Source organism: Coffea arabica, chromosome 3e (genome assembly GCF_036785885.1).
Source record: "Coffea arabica cultivar ET-39 chromosome 3e, Coffea Arabica ET-39 HiFi, whole genome shotgun sequence".
Classification (NCBI taxonomy): domain Eukaryota; kingdom Viridiplantae; phylum Streptophyta; class Magnoliopsida; order Gentianales; family Rubiaceae; genus Coffea; species Coffea arabica.
The window spans coordinates 10,476,246-10,500,855 of NC_092315.1; the positions used below are offsets into that span (position 1 = coordinate 10,476,246).

Consider the following 24,610-nt stretch of genomic DNA (forward strand, 5'->3'; position numbering starts at 1 on the left):
GAAAATAAGAGAAATGTAGATACGGAGAAAGAGAGAAGAAAGAGCAGAAGGAAGACTGGGATAGTATAGACGAAAATGAAAATGTTTACATCCAAAAGCTACATCTCTTATCTTCGTCCTCTGCTTTATACTAGTTTCTGGTATTCTAACAATATAACTAAAGCATGCAATATGAAATGACTCATATGCACGATCAACTAACCAACACATGCAATCTGTTATTTGGAATATCTCCTCCTAACTAACTTCCTGATGTCAGCTAACTAGGCTCCTGTTCAGCCATTACAGTTGCCCTCCCTTCAAACAATCCTAGTCTCTAGGATTGAAGGATGGGAATTGGCTTTGTATAACAGTCAAATCTTCCCAGGTAGCATCCTCCTCATTCATGTTCTTCCAACAAATTAAGACCTGCTCCACCTGCTGACCAGCCCTGTCTATCATTCTTCTGTCCAAGACTGCAGTGGGAGCAGTAGTGTAGAACCCTTCCTCCGATACTTGTGGCAATTCATTGCTGATAGGAGCTCCCTTAGACGTTGGTTTCAAGAGTGAAACATGGAAAACAGGGTGAATAGCAGCACCCTGTGGAAGCTTGAGCCTATAAGCAACTGACCCAATCTTCTTTTCCACCTGATATGGCCCATAATACTTGGCTGCCAGCTTCAAGTTTCTCCTTAGTGCTACCGTAGTCTGTCTATACGGCTGCAACTTGAGATACACCCAATCACCCTCAGCAAAGGACCTATCTATTCTATGTTTATCTGTAAACTGCTTCATTCGGTTCTAAGCCTGCAATAAATTTTCCCTAAGCAATGTATTCTAGTTTAACCTTTCCTTTATCCAATCCTCCACCGCAGCAACTTGAGTGTCACCTGTGTTCAAACTCAGTTAGGATGGTTTGTAGCCATATAAAGCTTGGAACAGAGTCATCTGCAAACTGGAGTGGAAGTTAGTGTTGTACCACCATTCAGCTACAGGTAAACACTTTTTCCAATGGCCTGGTTGCTGCAAGCACATAGCCCTTAAGTAAGTCTCTAAACACCTATTCACCCTCTCAGTTTGTCCATCAGACTGAGGGTGATAGGAAGAAGAGAAGCTTAGATCAGTCCCTCCTTGCTTAAAAAGCTCTTGCCAGAATATACTAGTGAACACTTTGTCTCTATCAGATACAATCCCATTTTGCAGCCCATGTAGCCTGAATATTTGGTCGAAGAATACCTGAGCCACACTCTTAGTGGTGTAGTGAGAAGTCATGGAGGTGAAGTGAGCATATTTTGTAAAACTGTCTACTACCACAAAAATGACATCATGACCATATGATTTGGGTAGCCCTTCAATAAAATCCATAGAAATTTCCTGCCCTGCTTGCTCAGGAATTGACAATGGTTGCAATAATCCTGGGTAGGGGCAATGCTCCCTTTTACTCCTCTTGCAAATATCACAAGACTGTACGTAAGACTCCACATCCTTTTTCATGCCCGACCAATAGAAATAGTTCTTCATTCTCTGGTATGTTCCTTGGTTCCCCGAGTGCCCTCCAATTGCAGAATCATGCATGCAATTGATGAGCTGAGACCTTAACTCTGAGTTACTCCCAATATACACTCTTCCCATATACCTGATAATCCCTTGTTGGCATGTGTAATCTTGCACACTAGATTTGTCCATGGCTAGTGCAGTCAGTAGTTCCTTGGCCTTCTCATCCCCATTATAACTGCTTGAGACCCTTGCTAACCATAATGGCTTTGCTGTGGTTATGGCATGGACCTGCACCTCCTCGCTACCTGACCCTTCGTCCCTTCCTTCCAACCTTCTAGATAGAGCATCAGCCATCAAATTATCCTTACCCCTTTTATATTGGATCTCATAGTCTAGTCCCATCAGCTTTGCTAACCATTTTTGCTGGAGAGGTGTAGTGATTTTTTGTTCCAGTAAGTATTTCAAACTTTCATGATCAGTTTTGATTATGAAGTGAGTTCCTAGCAAGTAGTGTCTCCATTTCCCTACTGCAGTAATCAATGACAATAACTCCTTTTCATATATGGATAGTGTTTGATTTCTGGGTCCAAGTGCTTGACTCATGAAAGCAATAGGCCTACCTTGCTGCATCAAAACTGCTCCAATGGTCTTTTGGCTAGCATCGGTTTCCAATACAAACGTTCCAAAGAAATCAGGTAGTGCTAGTACAGGAGCTTGAGTCAAAGCATGTTTGAGTTCTTGGAAAGCATGCTCAGCTTGTTCATCCCACTCAAAACCATCCTTCTTTAGCAGATTAGTTAAAGGTTTAGCTATCTTCCCATATCCCTTCACAAATCTTCGGTAGTAACCTGTCAGTCCCAAAAAGCCCCTTAAACCTTTAACAGTGGTAGGAGATGGCTAGGACAGCATAGCTTCCACTTTTGCAGGATCAGCAGAGACTCCCTCACCAGTAACTATATGCCCCAAGTACTCTACTCTATCTTGCCCAAATGAACACTTAGACATTTTTGCATATAAAGAGTGATTTCTGAGGGTGTCAAGAACAAGGGAGAGGTGTTTGAGATGGGAGTCAAAATCCGGGATGTAAACTAGAATGTCATCAAAGAACACTAGCACAAATTTTTGAATAAAAGGTTCAAATACCGAGTTCATTAAAGCCTGGAAGGTTGCTGGTGCATTAGTGAGGCCAAATGGCATCACTAAGTATTCATAAAGGCCAGAGTGGGTTCTGAAAGCTGTTTTTTGGATATCAGATGGGTTCATTCTTATCTAATGGTACCCTAACCTCAAATCAATCTTTGAAAAAATTTTGGCACCATGCAGTTCATCAAGGAGGTCATCAATGATTGGGATGGGAAACTTGTCTTTGATAGTGAGGCTGTTAAGTTGTCTATAGTCAATGCATAACCTCCAAGTGCCATCCTTCTTTTTAACTAGTAAGGCTGGGGATGCAAAAGGACTATGGCTAGTTTGGATGATACCAGTGGCCAACATTTCCTTGATTTGCCTTTCTATTTTTGTTTTTTGCCTGTGGAGATACCTATAGGGGCTAATCTTGAAAGGTTTAGCATCAGGTTTCAAAGGTATTTGATGACTGAGGCTATGGTTGGGGGGTAAAGTTGTAGGTGCAGCAAATATGTCATCATATTGAGCAAGTAATTGAGTGAGTGTTTTGGGCACAGTAGTTACCTGTGAGTTTTGTACTCATATCATGCAAGAGTGTTGCAAGGCTGTTCTGATTTTGTTTCTGCAATATTTCTGGGCTGATACTCCTTGCTTCATCAACACCTTAGCAGAGTGGGAATCCCCTTGTAGTAGCACCATTTCACCCTCCTTCTCAAATGATAATGACAGCTTTTGAAAGTCAAAAGTCATGGGGCTATAACACTTCATCCAGTCAACCCCCAAAATCAGGTCGTACGGTTCCAAGTCTAGTACATACACATTGTGAGTAAAATGATGGCCTTGCATTATCCACTTCATATCAGGAATCTATTGCTCACAAACTAATTCTTTCCCATCAGCAATTCTGATTTTAAAAGGTTTATGATTCTCAACAGCTTCAGGGTAGAGTTGAGCAATAGTTGGCTTTATGAAACAGTTGGCGCTACCTCCATCCAGCAGGATTGACACCTCTTGATCACCATAATATCCCAACATTTTAATGGTACTGGAAGACAATTGGCCAGAAACTGAGTGGAGGGATAGTGTAACATCCCTACCATACTTGTTGCCTTGATACTCAATCACCTCATCCTCTTCATCTGCTACTTCCTCTACTTGAGCCTCACCCTCATCTGCTAGCAGCAAATGAATTCCCTTATTCCTGCAAACATGCCCAGGGGAGAACTTCTCTCCACATTTGAAACATAAATTGTGATCCTTCCTATACTGGAACTCAGTGGGGGTAATCCTCCTAAAGCCTTAGGGGGTAGTTTTGTTGTTGCTGCTGTCAAACACCTGATGTGCAGGCTTCTTCTGTATTGTCTCCGTAACTAGAGTTGGTTTTATAGCCATCCTGTGTTGCTTAGCCATAACCTGTAAATAATGCTCCTGCCATCTCGCCTTCTCAAATGCTGATTGCAAGGTTGCAGGTTTGTGGATCTTGACTACAGACTTAATCTCCTCCTTTAGTCCACTCAGGAAACTGGAAATATAATAAGATTCAGTAAGACCAGGGACCTTGAGCATCATGGTAGCTCGCAGCTCTTCAAACTTTTCTTGGTAGGCGATTACTGTGGAAGTCTGATGAAGCTTGTTAAACTCCTCTATAACATCATCCTCCCCTAAATTCCCAAATCTACTACAAAACTCTTGGCTGAATCTGTCCCATCGTAACTCCCCCTTGTCCATCTTGAAGCCTTGATACCAGATACTAGCTTTTCCATCCAGATACAATTCCACTAAATCCATTTGCTGCGAATCTGGAATGCGACATAAACGGAAAAACTTCTCACATCTCCTAACCCACTCTCTGGGGTTAGAGCCATCAAATTTGGGAAATTCCACCTTAGGAGTCCCTACAGGTAGGAAATTCTTCTCTCCTTGACTGGACAGCCCCAACTCCAAGTTTCTCTGAGGCCTTTGGACAGGTTGTCTCTCTGTGTTGTCTGGTGAAATTCCTAAGATCCCTCGGTCGCTTTGCAAGCTTCTCACAAAAGCGGTGTATTGAGCATTCATGGAAACCATGAAATTTTTCATCTCAGCTGAGTTTGCTTCCAAGAGCGCCTTCATATCAGAGTGATTTGTCACCAACTTCTCTTCCAGTGCTAGTCTTTCAGCTGCATTGGCTTCAAGGATGCTCTGGATCCGTGAATCTTGCTTCTTCAGCTGTTCTTCGAAGCCTTTCATTCTGGTGCCCTTTGCCATAGTCAGCTACAGATTCAGTAGCTGAGCTTGCAGATCCAAGGACCGCAAGCTCTGATACCAATTGTACTGGACTTGCACCACAAGGAACGAATTCAAGACAGAAAATAAGAGAAATGTAGATACGGAGAAAGAGAGAAGAAAGAGCAGAAGGAAGACTGGGATAGTATAGACGAAAATGAGAAATGTTTACATCCAAAAGCTACATCTCTTATCTTCCTCCTCTGCTTTATACTAGTTTCTGGTATTCTAACAATATAACTAACGCATGCAATATGAAATGACTCACATGCACGATCAACTAACCAACACATGCAATCTGTTATTTGGAATATCTCCTCCTAACTAACTTCCTGACGTCAGCTAACTAGGCTCCAGCTTAGCCATTACAAATTATTTTTAAAATACTCAAAAATCCAAATAGAACTTTAAATTTTTTCACAACAAACTAGGGGCATAGATTTTATCAGTAAGTTTTATTAGATATAAGAAGTGTAGATATAAGCTGGAGGAGATTGATCTCTACTTATAGGTAATTCTTTGCAAAATTGCCGTCAAAGGGGTCGTGACCTCGGCCAACGATATAGTTAGAATTTAAAGTTTAAACAGATGATTGATTGCTAACAAATTTGGTACGATGTCATGTCAAGAAAATTAGTGATATACCAAATGCACTTAGTCTATTCACCCTTTCATAGTAATCATACAAGTGATTAAAACATCAAAAAGAATTTAGGCAGTCCATCAAATGTATGCGAAGTCCATATTGCTAAGTTGGCTTTTCTTCCGGGACACGATTGCAGAATCAGTTGGTGCAGTAAAAGTTGAATTCCCATTTGCCGACCGGTACTTGTTTTTACTCTTTAAAGCGTCCATATAATTTTTCCGACAAATGAGAATGAATTATGTCTTTTCTTAGTCAAAGATTGGATTCATTTTAAAAGGGTAAAAAGAGTGATATGGCAATTTTAAATATTAATATTAATACGCATTTACAATTTGACACAAGAAATTTATATCTTTTTTTTTTTTGTTGCTTTATGCTTCTTTCGTCACCAAAACATGCACGTTTGGCACTAGACAATAATTTTCATCAAAGAATTATTATACTCACAACCACTAATGAAAAGAAAAAAATAAATAAATAAGGACACCATCACAGGTTTTTGGGTTAATATTGTCAGGAATATCTAGTATATCATCAATGGCGTCTCCAAGTCTATTGCTAGCCGATTCTTGATTGTATTTGAACTCAAGACAGCCTTTTGTCAAACCCCTCCTATTTATGTTTAATAGGAAATCCGGCCGATTTTTCCTGCAAGTTAAAACTTAGGATAAGTATCAACATTCAACCGGACTAATTTGAAATTTCTGGTTGTTGTTATTTCTTTGAAAAGTAAACGAAGAATTTGTTTGCACACTCTCAGAAAACAAAAGAAAAAGATTTTGCTTACAAACTTTCGAATGCCCTTTCTTTGTCTATCCTTTTCATTTTTCAATTTTACACTTGAAGCATTTTAGTTATTTTATCTTCTTATGCCAACTGGTTATTAAATTATCCTTGACAGTATAATAATCATTTAGGCAAATAATATATATAACCAAAAAAATCTAAGTCTATAATGACAATAACTTAACACATATATTTGAATTTAGTCACCCTTATCCTTTCAAACTTCTAAGCCCTTCTATACGAACTTTATATTAAATAAGCCTTACTAGAGCTAAAATTTACGTAGGCCAAACAAAAAGTTGGAAGAGAAAATGCTTAATATCACCAGTCCCCTAGTTTTGTCTTTCTATACCAATACTATATTTAATCTCGCTTACAAAAAACTTTATGCAAAAAAAATGGGAAAAGAAAGTAAATTCTATAAGATTTGGCAATTCTAATTATTATTATTATTTCCTTAAAACCCCCTCCCTCGACTTTTAATCTTCCTAGTCCACCTTATATCAAATTATGCTCATTATTCTAACCAAAAAAGGAAGATAATAAATTCAAATATATTAAAATGTATTAAAATGGCTAATCTAATAATTGTTGAATGCGCGCTGTTGTCTCTCTTTGCCACATTTTAGTCTTCATACACCAATCTATAATTATTCTGACAATTATGTTAGCAAAATAAAATCTAGTAAAAGCGAAAATTAGAAAAAAACTATTCTATCAATTATTATTGCACTTAGTACTCTACCAATCTTTTTAGTTCTTCCTTGCAAATGTATGTTAGAAATCAATTTCGTAAAAATTCAAGATAGGGCAATAGAAAAGGATAAAGTTAGGACAATATAATCTCTCTCTTTAGATGATTATTTTAAGTATTTTTATGATGTAGGAATGGGTTTGTTACAAAAGATATGATTTTGATGAAGGTCAATGATATTTTTAAAACTTCAAAAAGAGTAATTGATATTAGGCAAAATATGAAGGGAGGTTTCCAAATTATTCCTATATATGTCGCTAAAATATCTAACGATGTTGGCAGTTGATAGGTTACAATTTTGTTATTTATTTTATAATTAATTTTCCCTATTAGCTTACCAAATATGGATTAATTGTCAGATTCTACTCACTTTTGAAAATTTATATTTATTGCAGGGAGTGAAATAAAATACCATTAAAAGGTGCCAATTTGATAGTGATTAGCGGAAAAGTTTGAGTGATAATAGAATATACGAGACTAATTAAAGATAAAATTGAAAATTATTTCCTTATCTGATAATGGAAGGACGACGGATTAGTAGTAGTAGGACTCTTTTCCTTTTCTTTTGCTAGTAGCCGTATACGAGGGAGACGATCTAAGAGTAGGATTTAGATAGGAGAATAGGAGCCGTCATTCTTGACTCCCTTTTCGCAATTGACTTTTTCATCTTTTGGATCTTTTTCTTTTCCCTCGTACGCTCTGTTTTCAGACTCGGACCGGACCGGCCGGTCGAACCGGTCGAACCGGAAACCGGCCAGGTAGCCGGTCCGAGTCACATTAGAAAACCGGAAATTTAAAATCCGGTCAAAGCCGGTCAAAAACCGGGTTTGACCGGGTTTGACCGGAAAAAAACCGGTTTTTCCGGTTCAACAGTAATTTTTTTTTAAAAAAATTCAAACTTTTTAATATTATGTTTTGACCCCCTAAATTGTTAAAACTTATTGATATAGCTCAAATATTTGATACTTTATAAATATTGTCCTAAAATTTGATGTTATTTTTCAATTAAATTCATAATTTTAATTCTAAACTTGTTAATATTTATTAAATAATATAAATTGCTACTTGATTGTTCTAATTTCTTTGTATTTTCTTGTTAAATATATTTGAAACATCAAATATATATGAATATGCCTTTATTAATATCAATATATTATTAGATATTATATATATAATATTTTAATTTTTAAATAATTTTTATTTATGACGTCATCCGGTTCGACCCCTATCGACCCCCGGTCGAACCCATTGACCCCTGACCCCTGACCTCGGCCGAGTCGCTATCCGGTCCGGTTCTGAAAACATAGCTCGTACGTGAGAACCTAGGAGGAAACAATTAGTCATCTCTTGACTTGGTAGTTTTTCCATTATTCTTATTCCATCGTTTCTTCCTCCCGAATTGAGGACAATGTACGCGTCAGCTGTCTCTACAATTTTGCGTGGGTTCTCCTCAACAGGGATAAACTAGATTCCTTTTTCTAATCAAAGAACAACGGAGGATTTAGTTTATCTAAAAATTATGAGATCGAATTAATTTTATTTATTCTTCTTATTTACTGGTATTTGCATATTCTCTGTTTGTAGTGTTTATGATTGTTTTGTTAATTGAATATCCTGGGTCCGGACGTTGAATTAATTTAGCAACCTAATGTCAATTGGAGGATTGAATTCATAATTGTTTAATTGCTCTAAAATAGTGACAACTAGCATGATTGGATTTGTGTTAGGGGAATACGCGGGTTAATTTAAAATAACCTTGGTAGTGTGTTATTTAGTTAGAATAGAGATTCTTTAATATGTAAGGCAATCGAAGAATTAAATCTTACAGGAGTACCTAGAATTATTTCTTGATTAGAGTAGTGATTGACGGGCATACGTCAGTCATCGACACAGTAAGGAGGAGTCGACTGTCATCGCTTGTTTAGCAGTTATAACTTATTTATTAGTTAATAATTGGAATTATATATGCATGGATAATCAATTAGGTGAACTATTGCCGAAGTTGCTTCTTGACTAGAGCTGTCCAATATTATTTGAGTTTCTGCAGTTTGCTATTTAATTTTTATTTAATTGCAATATTCGATTAGTATAGCTTATTGTTAATTTTCCTAAATTCCCCCATTGTTAACTTGAACTTTAGTAGAAACAAATTACTTCCATTCCCTGTAGATTCGACCCTACTTGCCCTATATACAAACTAACAAATTCTCTTGAATAAATTCTGATATATCGGATTTAGCAAACTCTTCGGAATCAGGGTGAATCTAGTAATCCATTGTACATCCAGAATCCTTATTGTTGACAATTAGGTTTATTTTTATTATTGTACAGGCATCGACAACCTGTCAGCAGTGGTATAAAGTTGCCCCACCCGTAAAACTATTTGTGGATTCCATTGACTTGTTCTTCAACAGGTATTATTAGCAAAATAAAAAATAAAAAGGATGTCTTCTTTAACTTGCAAGAGATTAAATGGAGGAATAATTTTGAAAACCTTCCTTAAAGTGTTTTGACAATTTTGAGAGACTTCCTTCTAACTTTTAATACGATACATATCTCCCTTTAATGTGCAAAAGTGCTCCTATGGCCCCATTATATTTACACACATATTTTCCACAAAAGTAAATGAACATCATCAATTTTATGCCACTTTTTCCTTAAATCTCACGACCAAATTGTCAAAAAAATTTCCTATTTCTCTTTCTTCTTTTTCCTTACCGAACACCCTCCTTGAAAATATTGTCAGTATTTGCTATCTTTCCTACTCCCTTCCCACTCCTTGTGGCCCTCCGCCTTCATCCCTTCCCTCCATCTTCGTTAATATACTCAAATAATTTGGTTTTTCTTTCCCTTTAGCCTGATAGAATAGAATGTTCTTGGGTTTTTGGAGAGTGCTATTGTAAACTCCAAAAATAAAAAATTATTTTTAAAATACTCAAAAATCCAAATAGAGCCTTAAATTTTTTTCACGACAAACTAGGGGCATAGATTTTATCAGTGAGTTTTATTAGATATAAGAAGTGTAGAAAATGTAAGATAATAAGGAATAAAACCACTTTCATAGGAGTATTAGGTATCGATCCCACAGGGAAGATTTCAATTATCGGTGATTTTCGAACTCCTTTATTATCTAGACTACCATATACATAAAAATAACAAAAATGATACTAGAAATCTCCTAGAGGTATGGAATTCATTACTACTCTTGCAAATGAGATTATTGGTTAAGTGAATACTATTATCTTGACTGGTTATGGCCTAATTTCCTTATTTATATAAAACCTACTCTTGTAGTGAATCAACTATACTTGTAATTAAGCCATACCTACTCTCGTGGTTATGAATTAACTACAAGTTCATTTGTTCTATGAAATTACATGAAACAAGTCGCTAAATTCACATAGGTGCTCCTCTACTCTGGTAAGTCAATTCTCTAGGTTTATCACTTCCTTGAACTAGTGTTAAATTCCAATTTTCATTGCGAACTTAACACCTTTTGATGATTACAACTAATGGCCGGTTAATCATGATTAGATAAGCAAAAGTGATAAATAACTTGATTAAAATAACATCATCAAATAACCAACTAAACATCACTAACAAGAAATAGCAAGTTCATCCATACTCTACGCATAAACTTTAACTGAACATGAAGAAAAACAAATCCAAACTTGTATTATAGATAAACATGAACTCAAATACAAAAGAGAAAGGGATAGGAGAGAAGCCACCCTTATATCACATGAGCTCCAACTCTCCATCTTTGCTTCTCTAATGTTTATCCAAATCTAACTAAAAATATAAGAAGGATAAACTATACTAACTATTCTATACTATCCTAACTAATAAACTAAAGAAATTCTACTGTATACTACATTTTTGGTGAGTTTCTCTAGCCTTTCAAAGTTGTGAAAATGATTTCAAAGGCTGCTATTTATAGAGAATTCAAGAGCCAAATGAGTTGTTTTTAGTTGTAATTTTTTACTCTTGAAACTTCTATGAGTTGTCTTTCCAACTTCCCAACCTTTTCTTGATCAGATACAACCGAGATTGATAGCTGAAATTGAGTTGGAAAAGTTGTGTGAAAGCAGGGCAAGTTGATGAGCAAGTTACAGCAATCAGGTGAGAATACGCGACTTCAAGCCACGTATTCATGAAGTCACATTTTCACTTCTGTGCATTTGGTACTGATTTATCTACTATTTTCTCGATGATGGAAGCCGAATTAACTCTTGTGCAAAACATGAAAGTTGTAGCCCTTTGAGTTAGCTTTCCAATGCCTAAGATCATCCCATTTGGAAATCTGTGGACCGAGATATGATCAAAATACCATCACCTGATCAGAACTTTGTTTCAACTTTCGACAACGGAGTTTCACTTTTGTATTCCAACCTTTTGACAAGGAAAACAACCGAACTGGGCTTTGATGTCTTTATACCAAATGTAGATCTATCTCTTAGTTTCAAAAATCACCTCAATTCGATCATTGTAACTCAAGATATAGCCAAAATACTACAAGGCGTTGAAGCTATGAAAACTTACTTCTTTTTGGTCTTGTTCGCATTTCCTCTTTTGCACTTTCATATCTTATTTAAACCACTTCAAACCATCATCAATCATCCAAATATACCATTTGATGATTGAATCATTAAACTTACAAAACATGAAGTTTTCACCATAAAAATCCATATAAACGCAATTTTTACACTTTAACTATAAAATGCATATTTTCACTAGATTCCTAGTTAATTAGCAATAAAACTACTTAAAACACGTTAAAACTAACTAATAAAACATCTATGTTAATCACTTTTTGTGTGAAATTGGCTATATCATTGTTAGGTTCATGAATATGAACTTTGTCCCACATTGTGACAGATATTAAAAAAAAAAGAGTACCTAATATATAGTAAGGGTCTAGGATCTACCACCTTAAATTTTGGGATCAAAATTGGGCTCTTGGTTTATATAATTGCTTTCTTTGATGGGCTCTCGCGAGTGTTTCTTTCCAATAAGTGATATCAGAGTTTCTAGTTATGAGCATTGGCTACTCACTCACAAATGGTTTCTTCTCGAAGTTTGACTAGTAAATTGTTCTCTTCTAGATAATGAACCAAAGTATCAAGGAATTTGGCAAGCATTGGACCAATGTGCTAGGAGCTTTATAGGAGATCCGATTAGTGTTAGTCCAAGAAGCCAAGGTTGATATTGACGTGAGCAGGGTATACATATACAATTAACTCATCCACAATCAACTTTTATATTTATAAATCCTAAATACCCCACACGCGATTTATCGTAAGTATACGAATCGTGAGCGAGTATAGGGCATTAAGGGTCGATCCCACAGGAAGATTGCAATTACCGGTATTTTTCGAACTCCTTTATTATCTATGTGAGAGCCCGTAATTTTTCCATTTTAGGGTTTTATTATATTCAATGGCTTGTTTTCTGCACTTTCTGTATTCGGAAAATTTTCTAGATAATTTTTATGAATAGATGTAATTTTTAGATGATTTTTCTAGTATCAAATAGTTTTTGAGAAATTAAGAGTGTATATCGAACGTGGGACCCACTAGTGCGAAAAGTTCGAAAAAATTCGGCCAATTAGGTTAAGTTTTGAATACTGGAATAAATTTATCGGGTGTTAAGAGATAAGTAGAGGATGCTAAGTGGATTGGTATAAGAGAGACAAAAGTTAGGCAAGCATTAATGAAAGTGACAAGTGTCACCTTATGAGTGGAGGTTGCTTTATGACTACTATTCATGTTCTTACCATTGACCAAATAAATCACAAAAATACCAAAAATTCACCATTTTTCTCTTCCTTTTGGCCGAGCTCTTCAAGCAACAAAAGAAAGAAAACTCTTCAAGTTTTTGGCTTCAATCTTGCTTCAATCAACTCACTCAACCATCCAATCTTGGTTTTGCTCCATAGAAAACATTAAGGGAGTGATAGTGAGGTGTTGTGTGGAGTTATTTGGAAAGCTAAGAGGCCTAGTTGCTCTCTCTCTCTTGTTTCTAAGGTGAGTTGTGAAGAACCCCTCTCCTCCCTCTAATGATGCTTAATTTATGCTTAGTGGTGGAATAAGATGCAACTTTATGGATTATATTGTGATTTTTGGTTGAATTGATGAAGTTTTGTAATTATTGAGAATTTTTCTGTTTTCATATGAATATGATTATGTGGTCATGTATGATGATTGGAAATGATATTTAAAGAAGTTAGAAGTTGGAAAAAGTGGTTAATTGCAAGAAATTTCTGTTTTGGAAGGAAAATTGGAAAACTAGGGTTCATTTTCCTACATTCTGCCCGGTTTTGTAGCTCATAGTTAGAGGTCGAATTGGCCTTGGATTAAAACATGAAAGTTGTAGGGAATGCTATTTTAGAAGTGCCTGCAAAATTTCAGGTCAATCGGAGTAGCGTAGCTTGAGAAAATATGGAATTACCCTTGCTGCCCTGGTTTTACCCGAATTTGGGAATTGCTTCTGTAATTGGTTATTTTGGCTAGGAATGCTTCTGAATTGGTTGTTGAGGTCTTCTGATGAAATGTATCCCTGTTTCTTAGCTTTCAGATGGCTTTGGAATTTCTAGATTTGGACTTAGGTAGGCTGATTTATGATATTTGCACTAGAATGCGTTCTGTGAATCTGTTTTTACGGTTTTGGTGTAGTAGATTGCATTGTTTACCTGGTTACACTCGAAACTGGGTTGAGTGACCTTCTGTAATATTGTAGCCCTATCTCTTAGCTTCGAAACGGTGGGTCTTGGACCTTCATTCGATAATCTTAGTGCCTTTGGTTCCATTACCGCAAAATGACGTCAAAAAACTGTTTTTTTCAGGGTTAAAGCTAGTTCCATTTCCGGATTTTTTGGTTTCCTCTATTGCTTGTGTGTGCTTATGGAACCCTATTTTGAGAATATTTGGCATTGGTTTATGACTCGTTATCGAGTCTCATTGTACTTGTTTGCGTGTTTTAGGGCGTGACGATGGTTCACGACGTTCCTTTGACGGAAGTGCATGAAATATCACTTTCGAGCTTGGTGAGTGTACTACTCACTTGTGTGTTACTATATGACTTTGATACTTGAATTTGATGAGTTAAATGTTTATTGTACCATTGATATTGATTGAAGTGAGGGTGTACTTTATCACTCTCACTTATTTCTCATGTTATTGGAATGTCTCATGTTATTGGAATGTTACATGAAATGAAAGTACATGACTTGGTGTCGTTTGGACGAGTATCCAACGACCTTGATTGTTATCATTGAATTCAACCCCATTGGTAGTTGATTGAATCGAGCCAGCGAGGGCTTGGTAGTGCCAATTAATGAACCTTGGGGACTGTTATATGGAATCTTGTAGTATGAGAGACTCTCGATTCCGGTATACTCGAGTAATACCACAGTGTAAGTGTTTGGAGTTCGGGCCCGGTAGGGGAATGTTAGGTGGAAGGAATGGAAGTAAAATGAAGTCTACGGTTGGTTACTTTTAAACATTGACAGAGAGTCAATGAGATCCGATCAAAAATGCAAACGAGGAAAATGGCTCTTGAGAGCCGCCCATATCCTTTTATCATCGTTATTGATGTGTTTCTTTATTTACTTTTGATGAATTGGACTGAAAAGCTTGATGCATCTATGAACTTGGTTGCTTGAGTAGTATTATATCACTGGGCAATTAGCTCACTCTATTCCTTTTGTTTTACTTACAGGAAAATAAATACTTTTGGACTGCAATTGATAATTGGTTGCCGAAATGAGCTAGTTGGACATATCTTTTGTATAGCTCATTTATTGAAACCCTAAATGTACTTTTGGGACCGTTTCTCTTTTGATTTGGCAAACCAGACATGTATCCACTTTTGAATACTTTTGTATGCCACTTTGGCTTGTAAATGCTAAATTTCAAGATGTGAATGTTTGCTTGATATTTGGTTGGGTTTTGACGTGTCGGTTACTATTCATGGCCGACTCCGATTTCATTTTTTATTTTGACATTTTGACTTGTTTACGCGCGTTTATATGTCCCGAAACGTATTAGTCCCGAAACTGAACCGTTAGTCCTGGCGAGAGCTGGGCAGGCAGTCCGCTAACCCCTTTGGTTCGCCTTAGGGGAAAGTGGGGCTGTTACAGGTGGTATCAGAGCCACTTCGCGTGGTCTCTGCGCGGAGTGAGTTTGGGCTAAGTGGTGTTATGGTCCTGATTTCATGGATATGTCTAAGTGCTCGTTTGAGCGTAAGTTATGAACGGGGCATGTTATAAGTGTAAAACTCTTTATCATGGAACTTGAGGACGACAGATAAGTATGTCGGGTAGAAATCTTTAATATGGATGATTTACACTTGGGACCGGCCGGCTTGAGTTGTGAATTATTTTAGATAGGATTCTTGCTCCCGGATACGAAAGAGATGAGAGCCTAGGTTAGAAAGGATTGGGCGAACTAAAAAGGCGATTTTATGAAATTTCATGTGGTTTGTTCGGGTATGGTTAAGCGCGATTAACCTTGATTATGATATAAATGGTGTTGTTCTCGTAGATGTTGGACGGAGCCCTGAGGAGGAGGGAAAGTTTTTCGTGAGTTCTTTTGTACTCGTGACCTAGTCTATCTATAGTACTTTTGGAGGATCCTTTTGATTTATGGGATGATTTTGTATGTACCTGACTGACTGTTCTGTATAATTGTTGATCCTGTTATGTGTTCTCTGTATATGTGTTATGTGTTTAAATGCTCTACGAGGGAGTTGTTTAGTTAATTGTTCTTGTTTACTTGTTCCTGTTTAGTGCTACGAAAAGGAGGGTTAGGTGCCCTTTAACAGTATATTTATTTTGTGACCTAGATCGATTTAGATTTTATGGAAGGCACACGTAGTGGACAGGGGCATGGGCGCGGAAATAGGCAACCTACGCCTGAAAGGGGCACTGGGGAAACCTCCTCTGGATCTAATCCTAAACCGAGAGTTGACCCCAACGTGCAGATAGCTGCCGCTATCCAGCAAATGACCAACCTGCTGGCACAAGTAGTGCAGCAACAAGGCCAAAATCCAAACCCTAATCCTGAAAACCCGGACAACCATGTCGAAAGCGACGATAGGGCACTTGAGAGGTTTCAGAAGTTTGCACCACCAAAGTTTATTGGGGGGCCCGATCCGGATGTCGCCGAGGGGTGGCTCGAGAAGATGTCGATATTTTTGCGGCCTTGCACTATACCGAAGAACGGCAGGTGACTGTTGCCGATTTCCAGCTGGAAAGGGCGGCCCGTTCCTGGTGGAATGTCATTCGGCAAAAATGGGAGCGGGAACAAATGCCCAAGATTTGGGTAAATTTTATGAGAGAGTTTAATGCGAAATTTTTCCCTCCTCTAGTTCAGGAGAGGAAGGAAGACGAGTTCATCCGACTCCCTCAAGAGGCTCAATCGGTGGCGGAATACAAGAGCTAGTTCACCCGTCTGTCCAAATTTGCGCCTGAGCTGATCATGACCGAGCAACGAAGAATACGGCGATTTGTCCAGGGCCTGAACGTAGAAATTCAGAAGGACCTCGCGATGGCCCAGATTAACGCTTTTAGCGAGGCCGTGGAGAAGGCCCAACGGGTAGAGAGCGCCAGGGTGCAAGTACGGAACTTCCAGGCTAAGAAACGGGGTTTTCCTGGAAGCAGCTCTGGACAGGGGGATGAGAGTACCCCTTCCAAGTTTAGGCGAGGAACTGGAGAAGAAAGGATGCCGGGAGTGTCACAAGAGAGCCCGTCACAAGGCGGCCAAGTGGGGAGAAACCAGAGAGGAGGTTCGGCTTCTGCAGTACGCGGACCCTGCGGGTATTGCGGAAAGTCAAACCACTCAGAGGACAAATGCTGGAACAAGGAGGGTAAATGTTTGCGCTGTGGAAGTGCAAACCATCAGCTCGCCACTTGTCCAGTCCTATCACGAGATGGAAATGGGAGTCAGCAATCGACGAAGACTAATTCCAAACCGGCAAAAGTGGAAGGGACCAAATCTAAGGTGGCAGCTCGAGTGTATTCACTGGAGCCACAACAGGTCCCCGATTCTCCTGAAATTGAGGAAGGTACGATTGTAGTATTTCTGCGGAAATAGTAGTAGATCCCGGTGTTACTCATTCACTTGTCAACCCCAATTTTGATAGACGGAATAGATACCAAACCTGCTCGTCTACCCTACGACCTGAAAGTAGTATTCCTATGGGGACAATATCGTTTGAGCACTGGTATGGTTTGTAAGGATCGCAGTGTTTGGGTAGGAGAGAGGATAGTGTTCAGGAATTAAAGTGAAGGTTAACCATGGCTTTTCTTTTGGCCTTGCCTAAAGGTAAGGACAGTTTTACTGTTTACCCTAATACTTCGAGGGAAGGGTGAGGTGTGTGTTGACGCAAAACCAGAATGTGATATGGTTTGCCTCTGGGAAATTGAAACCCAACGAACAAAGCTATCTAACCCACGATCTGGAGTTAGTCACAGTTGTTTCCGCTCAGGAAAAGTGGAGAAATCATGGGATAGAAGAGGCTACCTGGGAGGTGGAAAGGAATAACCTGGGAGGACGAAATTCTTTTAAGGGGGAGAGAGTGTGAGAGTCCGTAATTTTTCATTTTAGGGTTTTATTATATTCAATGGCTTGTTTTCTGCACTTTCTGTATCCGGAAAATTTTCTAGATAATTTTTATGAGCAGATATAGTTTTTAGATGATTTTTCTAGTATCAAATAATTTTTGAGAAATTAATAGTGTATATCGAACGTGGGACCCACTAGTGCGAAAAGTTCGGAAAAATTCGGTCAACTAGGTTAAGTTTTGGATACTGGAATTAATTTACCCAGTGTTAAGAGATAAGTAGAGGATGCTAAGTGGATTGGTATAAGAGAGACAAAAGTTAGGCAAGCATTAATGAAAGTGACAAGTGTCACCTTATGAGTGGAGGTTGCTTTATGACTACTATTCATGTTCTTACCATTGACCAAATAAATCACAAAAATACCAAAAATTCACCATTTTTCTCTTCCTTTTGGCCGAGCTCTTCAAGCAACAAAAGAAAGAAAACTCTTCAAGTTTTTGGCTTCAATCTTGCTTCAATCAACTCACTCAACCATCCAATCTTGGTTTTGCTCCATAGAAAACATTAAGGGAGTGATAGTGAGGTGTTGTGTGGAGTTATTTGGAAAGCTAAGAGGCCTAGTTTCTCTCTCTCTCTTGTTTCTAAGGTGAGTTGTGAAGAACCCCTCTCCTCCCTCTAATGATGCTTAATTTATGCTTAGTGGTGGAATAAGATGCAACTTTATGGATTATATTGTGATTTTTGGTTGAATTGATGAAGTTTTGTAATTATTGAGAATTTTTCTGTTTTCATATGAATATGATTATGTGGTCATGTATGATGATTGGAAATGATATTTAAAGAAGTTAGAAGTTGGAAAAAGTGGTTAATTGCAAGAAATTTCTGTTTTGGAAGGAAAATTGGAAAACTAGGGTTCATTTTCCTACATTCTGCCCGATTTTGTAGCTCATAGTTAGAGGTCGAATTGGCCTTGGATTAAAACATGAAAGTTGTAGGGAATGCTATTTTAGAAGTGCCTGCAAAATTTCAGGTCAATCGGAGTAGCGTAGCTTGAGAAAATATGGAATTACCCTTGCTGCCCTGGTTTTACCCGAATTTGGGAATTACTTCTGTAATTGGTTATTTTGGCTAGGAATGCTTCTGAATTGGTTGTTGAGGTCTTCTGATGAAATGTATCCCTGTTTCTTAGCTTTCAGATGGCTTTGGAATTTCTAGATTTGGACTTAGGTAGGCTGATTTATGATATTTGCACTAGAATGCGTTCTGTGAATCTGTTTTTACGGTTTTGGTGTAGTAGATTGCATTGTTTACCTGGTTACACTCGAAACTGGGTTGAGTGACCTTCTGTAATATTGTAGCCCTATCTCTTAGCTTCGAAACGGTGGGTCTTGGACCTTCATTCGATAATCTTAGTGCCTTTGGTTCCATTACCGCAAAATGACGTCAAAAAACTGTTTTTTTCAGGGTTAAAGCTAGTTCCATTTCCGGATTTTTTGGTTTCCTCTATTGCTTGTGTGTGCTTATGGAACCCTATTTTGAGAATATTTGGCATTGGTTTATGACTCGTTATCGAGTCTCATTGTACTTGTTTGCGTGTTTTAGGGCGTGACGATGGTTCACGACGTTCCTTTGACGGAAGTGCATGAAATATCACTTTCGAGCTTGGTGAGTGTACTACTCACTTGTGTGTTACTATATGACTTTGATACTTGAATTTGATGAGTTAAATGTTTATTGTACCATTGATATTGATTGAAGTGAGGGTGTACTTTATCACTCTCACTTATTTCTCATGTTATTGGAATGTCTCATGTTATTGGAATGTTACATGAAATGAAAGTACATGACTTGGTGTCGTTTGGACGAGTATCCAACGACCTTGATTGTTATCATTGAATTCAACCCCATTGGTAGTTGATTGAATCGAGCCAGCGAGGGCTTGGTAGTGCCAATTAATGAACCTTGGGGACTGTTATATGGAATCTTGTAGTATGAGAGACTCTCGATTCCGGTATACTCGAGTAATACCACAGTGTAAGTGTTTGGAGTTCGGGCCCGGTAGGGGAATGTTAGGTGGAAGGAATGGAAGTAAAATGAAGTCTACGGTTGGTTACTTTTAAACATTGACAGAGAGTCAATGAGATCCGATCAAAAATGCAAACGAGGAAAATGGCTCTTGAGAGCCGCCCATATCCTTTTATCATCGTTATTGATGTGTTTCTTTATTTACTTTTGATGAATTGGACTGAAAAGCTTGATGCATCTATGAACTTGGTTGCTTGAGTAGTATTATATCACTGGGCAATTAGCTCACTCTATTCCTTTTGTTTTACTTACAGGAAAATAAATACTTTTGGACTGCAATTGATAATTGGTTGCCGAAATGAGCTAGTTGGACATATCTTTTGTATAGCTCATTTATTGAAACCCTAAATGTACTTTTGGGACCGTTTCTCTTTTGATTTGGCAAACCAGACATGTATCCACTTTTGAATACTTTTGTATGCCACTTTGGCTTGTAAATGCTAAATTTCAAGATGTGAATGTTTGCTTGATATTTGGTTGGGTTTTGACGTGTCGGTTACTATTCATGGCCGACTCCGATTTCATTTTTTATTTTGACATTTTGACTTGTTTACGCGCGTTTATATGTCCCGAAACGTATTAGTCCCGAAACTGAACCGTTAGTCCTGGCGAGAGCTGGGCAGGCAGTCCGCTAACCCCTTTGGTTCGCCTTAGGGGAAAGTGGGGCTGTTACAGGTGGTATCAGAGCCACTTCGCGTGGTCTCTGCGCGGAGTGAGTTTGGGCTAAGTGGTGTTATGGTCCTGATTTCATGGATATGTCTAAGTGCTCGTTTGAGCGTAAGTTATGAACGGGGCATGTTATAAGTGTAAAACTCTTTATCATGGAACTTGAGGACGACAGATAAGTATGTCGGGTAGAAATCTTTAATATGGATGATTTACACTTGGGACCGGCCGGCTTGAGTTGTGAATTATTTTAGATAGGATTCTTGCTCCCGGATACGAAAGAGATGAGAGCCTAGGTTAGAAAGGATTGGGCGAACTAAAAAGGCGATTCTATGAAATTTCATGTGGTTTGTTCGGGTATGGTTAAGCGCGATTAACCTTGATTATGATATAAATGGTGTTGTTCTCGTAGATGTTGGACGGAGCCCTGAGGAGGAGGGAAAGTTTTTCGTGAGTTCTTTTGTACTCGTGACCTAGTCTATCTATAGTACTTTTGGAGGATCCTTTTGATTTATGGGATGATTTTGTATGTACCTGACTGACTGTTCTGTATAATTGTTGATCCTGTTATGTGTTCTCTGTATATGTGTTATGTGTTTAAATGCTCTACGAGGGAGTTGTTTAGTTAATTGTTCTTGTTTACTTGTTCCTGTTTAGTGCTACGAAAAGGAGGGTTAGGTGCCCTTTAACAGTATATTTATTTTGTGACCTAGATCGATTTAGATTTTATGGAAGGCACACGTAGTGGACAGGGGCATGGGCGCGGAAATAGGCAACCTACGCCTGAAAGGGGCACTGGGGAAACCTCCTCTGGATCTAATCCTAAACCGAGAGTTGACCCCAACGTGCAGATAGCTGCCGCTATCCAGCAAATGACCAACCTGCTGGCACAAGTAGTGCAGCAACAAGGCCAAAATCCAAACCCTAATCCTGAAAACCCGGACAACCATGTCGAAAGCGACGATAGGGCACTTGAGAGGTTTCAGAAGTTTGCACCACCAAAGTTTATTGGGGGGCCCGATCCGGATGTCGCCGAGGGGTGGCTCGAGAAGATGTCGATATTTTTGCGGCCTTGCACTATACCGAAGAACGGCAGGTGACTGTTGCCGATTTCCAGCTGGAAAGGGCGGCCCGTTCCTGGTGGAATGTCATTCGGCAAAAATGGGAGCGGGAACAAATGCCCAAGATTTGGGTAAATTTTATGAGAGAGTTTAATGCGAAATTTTTCCCTCCTCTAGTTCAGGAGAGGAAGGAAGACGAGTTCATCCGACTCCCTCAAGAGGCTCAATCGGTGGCGGAATACAAGAGCTAGTTCACCCGTCTGTCCAAATTTGCGCCTGAGCTGATCATGACCGAGCAACGAAGAATACGGCGATTTGTCCAGGGCCTGAACGTAGAAATTCAGAAGGACCTCGCGATGGCCCAGATTAACGCTTTTAGCGAGGCCGTGGAGAAGGCCCAACGGGTAGAGAGCGCCAGGGTGCAAGTACGGAACTTCCAGGCTAAGAAACGGGGTTTTCCTGGAAGCAGCTCTGGACAGGGGGATGAGAGTACCCCTTCCAAGTTTAGGCGAGGAACTGGAGAAGAAAGGATGCCGGGAGTGTCACAAGAGAGCCCGTCACAAGGCGGCCAAGTGGGGAGAAACCAGAGAGGAGGTTCGGCTTCTGCAGTACGCGGACCCTGCGGGTATTGCGGAAAGTCAAACCACTCAGAGGACAAATGCTGGAACAAGGAGGGTAAATGTTTGCGCTGTGGAAGTGCAAACCATCAGCTCGCCACTTGTCCAGTCCTATCACGAGATGGAAATGGGAGTCAGCAATCGACGAAGACTAATTCCAAACCGGCAAAAGTGGAAGGGACCAAATCTAAGGTGGCAGCTCGAGTGTATTCACTGGAGCCACAACAGGTCCCCGATTCTCCTGAAATTGAGGAAGGTACGATTGTAGTATTTCTGCGGAAATAGTAGTAGATCCCGGTGTTACTCATTCACTTGTCAACCCCAATTTTGATAGACGGAATAGATACCAAACCTGCTCGTCTACCCTACGACCTGAAAGTAGTATTCCTATGGGGACAATATCGTTTGAGCACTGGTATGGTTTGTAAGGATCGCAGTGTTTGGGTAGGAGAGAGGATAGTGTTCAGGAATTAAAGTGAAGGTTAACCATGGCTTTTCTTTTGGCCTTGCCTAAAGGTAAGGACAGTTTTACTGTTTACCCTAATACTTCGAGGGAAGGGTGAGGTGTGTGTTGACGCAAAACCAGAATGTGATATGGTTTGCCTCTGGGAAATTGAAACCCAACGAACAAAGCTATCTAACCCACGATCTGGAGTTAGTCACAGTTGTTTCCGCTCAGGAAAAGTGGAGAAATCATGGGATAGAAGAGGCTACCTGGGAGGTGGAAAGGAATAACCTGGGAGGACGAAATTCTTTTAAGGGGGAGAGAGTGTGAGAGTCCGTAATTTTTCATTTTAGGGTTTTATTATATTCAATGGCTTGTTTTCTGCACTTTCTGTATCCGGAAAATTTTCTAGATAATTTTTATGAGCAGATATAGTTTTTAGATGATTTTTCTAGTATCAAATAATTTTTGAGAAATTAATAGTGTATATCGAACGTGGGACCCACTAGTGCGAAAAGTTCGGAAAAATTCGGTCAACTAGGTTAAGTTTTGGATACTGGAATTAATTTACCCAGTGTTAAGAGATAAGTAGAGGATGCTAAGTGGATTGGTATAAGAGAGACAAAAGTTAGGCAAGCATTAATGAAAGTGACAAGTGTCACCTTATGAGTGGAGGTTGCTTTATGACTACTATTCATGTTCTTACCATTGACCAAATAAATCACAAAAATACCAAAAATTCACCATTTTTCTCTTCCTTTTGGCCGAGCTCTTCAAGCAACAAAAGAAAGAAAACTCTTCAAGTTTTTGGCTTCAATCTTGCTTCAATCAACTCACTCAACCATCCAATCTTGGTTTTGCTCCATAGAAAACATTAAGGGAGTGATAGTGAGGTGTTGTGTGGAGTTATTTGGAAAGCTAAGAGGCCTAGTTTCTCTCTCTCTCTTGTTTCTAAGGTGAGTTGTGAAGAACCCCTCTCCTCCCTCTAATGATGCTTAATTTATGCTTAGTGGTGGAATAAGATGCAACTTTATGGATTATATTGTGATTTTTGGTTGAATTGATGAAGTTTTGTAATTATTGAGAATTTTTCTGTTTTCATATGAATATGATTATGTGGTCATGTATGATGATTGGAAATGATATTTAAAGAAGTTAGAAGTTGGAAAAAGTGGTTAATTGCAAGAAATTTCTGTTTTGGAAGGAAAATTGGAAAACTAGGGTTCATTTTCCTACATTCTGCCCGGTTTTGTAGCTCATAGTTAGAGGTCGAATTGGCCTTGGATTAAAACATGAAAGTTGTAGGGAATGCTATTTTAGAAGTGCCTGCAAAATTTCAGGTCAATCGGAGTAGCGTAGCTTGAGAAAATATGGAATTACCCTTGCTGCCCTGGTTTTACCCGAATTTGGGAATTACTTCTGTAATTGGTTATTTTGGCTAGGAATGCTTCTGAATTGGTTGTTGAGGTCTTCTGATGAAATGTATCCCTGTTTCTTAGCTTTCAGATGGCTTTGGAATTTCTAGATTTGGACTTAGGTAGGCTGATTTATGATATTTGCACTAGAATGCGTTCTGTGAATCTGTTTTTACGGTTTTGGTGTAGTAGATTGCATTGTTTACCTGGTTACACTCGAAACTGGGTTGAGTGACCTTCTGTAATATTGTAGCCCTATCTCTTAGCTTCGAAACGGTGGGTCTTGGACCTTCATTCGATAATCTTAGTGCCTTTGGTTCCATTACCGCAAAATGACGTCAAAAAACTGTTTTTTTCAGGGTTAAAGCTAGTTCCATTTCCGGATTTTTTGGTTTCCTCTATTGCTTGTGTGTGCTTATGGAACCCTATTTTGAGAATATTTGGCATTGGTTTATGACTCGTTATCGAGTCTCATTGTACTTGTTTGCGTGTTTTAGGGCGTGACGATGGTTCACGACGTTCCTTTGACGGAAGTGCATGAAATATCACTTTCGAGCTTGGTGAGTGTACTACTCACTTGTGTGTTACTATATGACTTTGATACTTGAATTTGATGAGTTAAATGTTTATTGTACCATTGATATTGATTGAAGTGAGGGTGTACTTTATCACTCTCACTTATTTCTCATGTTATTGGAATGTCTCATG

General features: G+C 38.8%; 1 protein-coding gene across 1 annotated transcript; it reads right to left on the reverse strand.

The window, feature by feature from the left end:
• Window positions 1–309: 309 nt before the first annotated feature.
• LOC140038368 (uncharacterized) lies at window positions 310–774 on the reverse strand. The gene has a single exon (XM_072083704.1). It carries the CDS (start codon window positions 772–774, stop codon window positions 310–312), a length of 465 nt encoding a protein of 154 aa, XP_071939805.1.
• Between the last annotated feature and the right edge of the window lie 23,836 nt (window positions 775–24,610).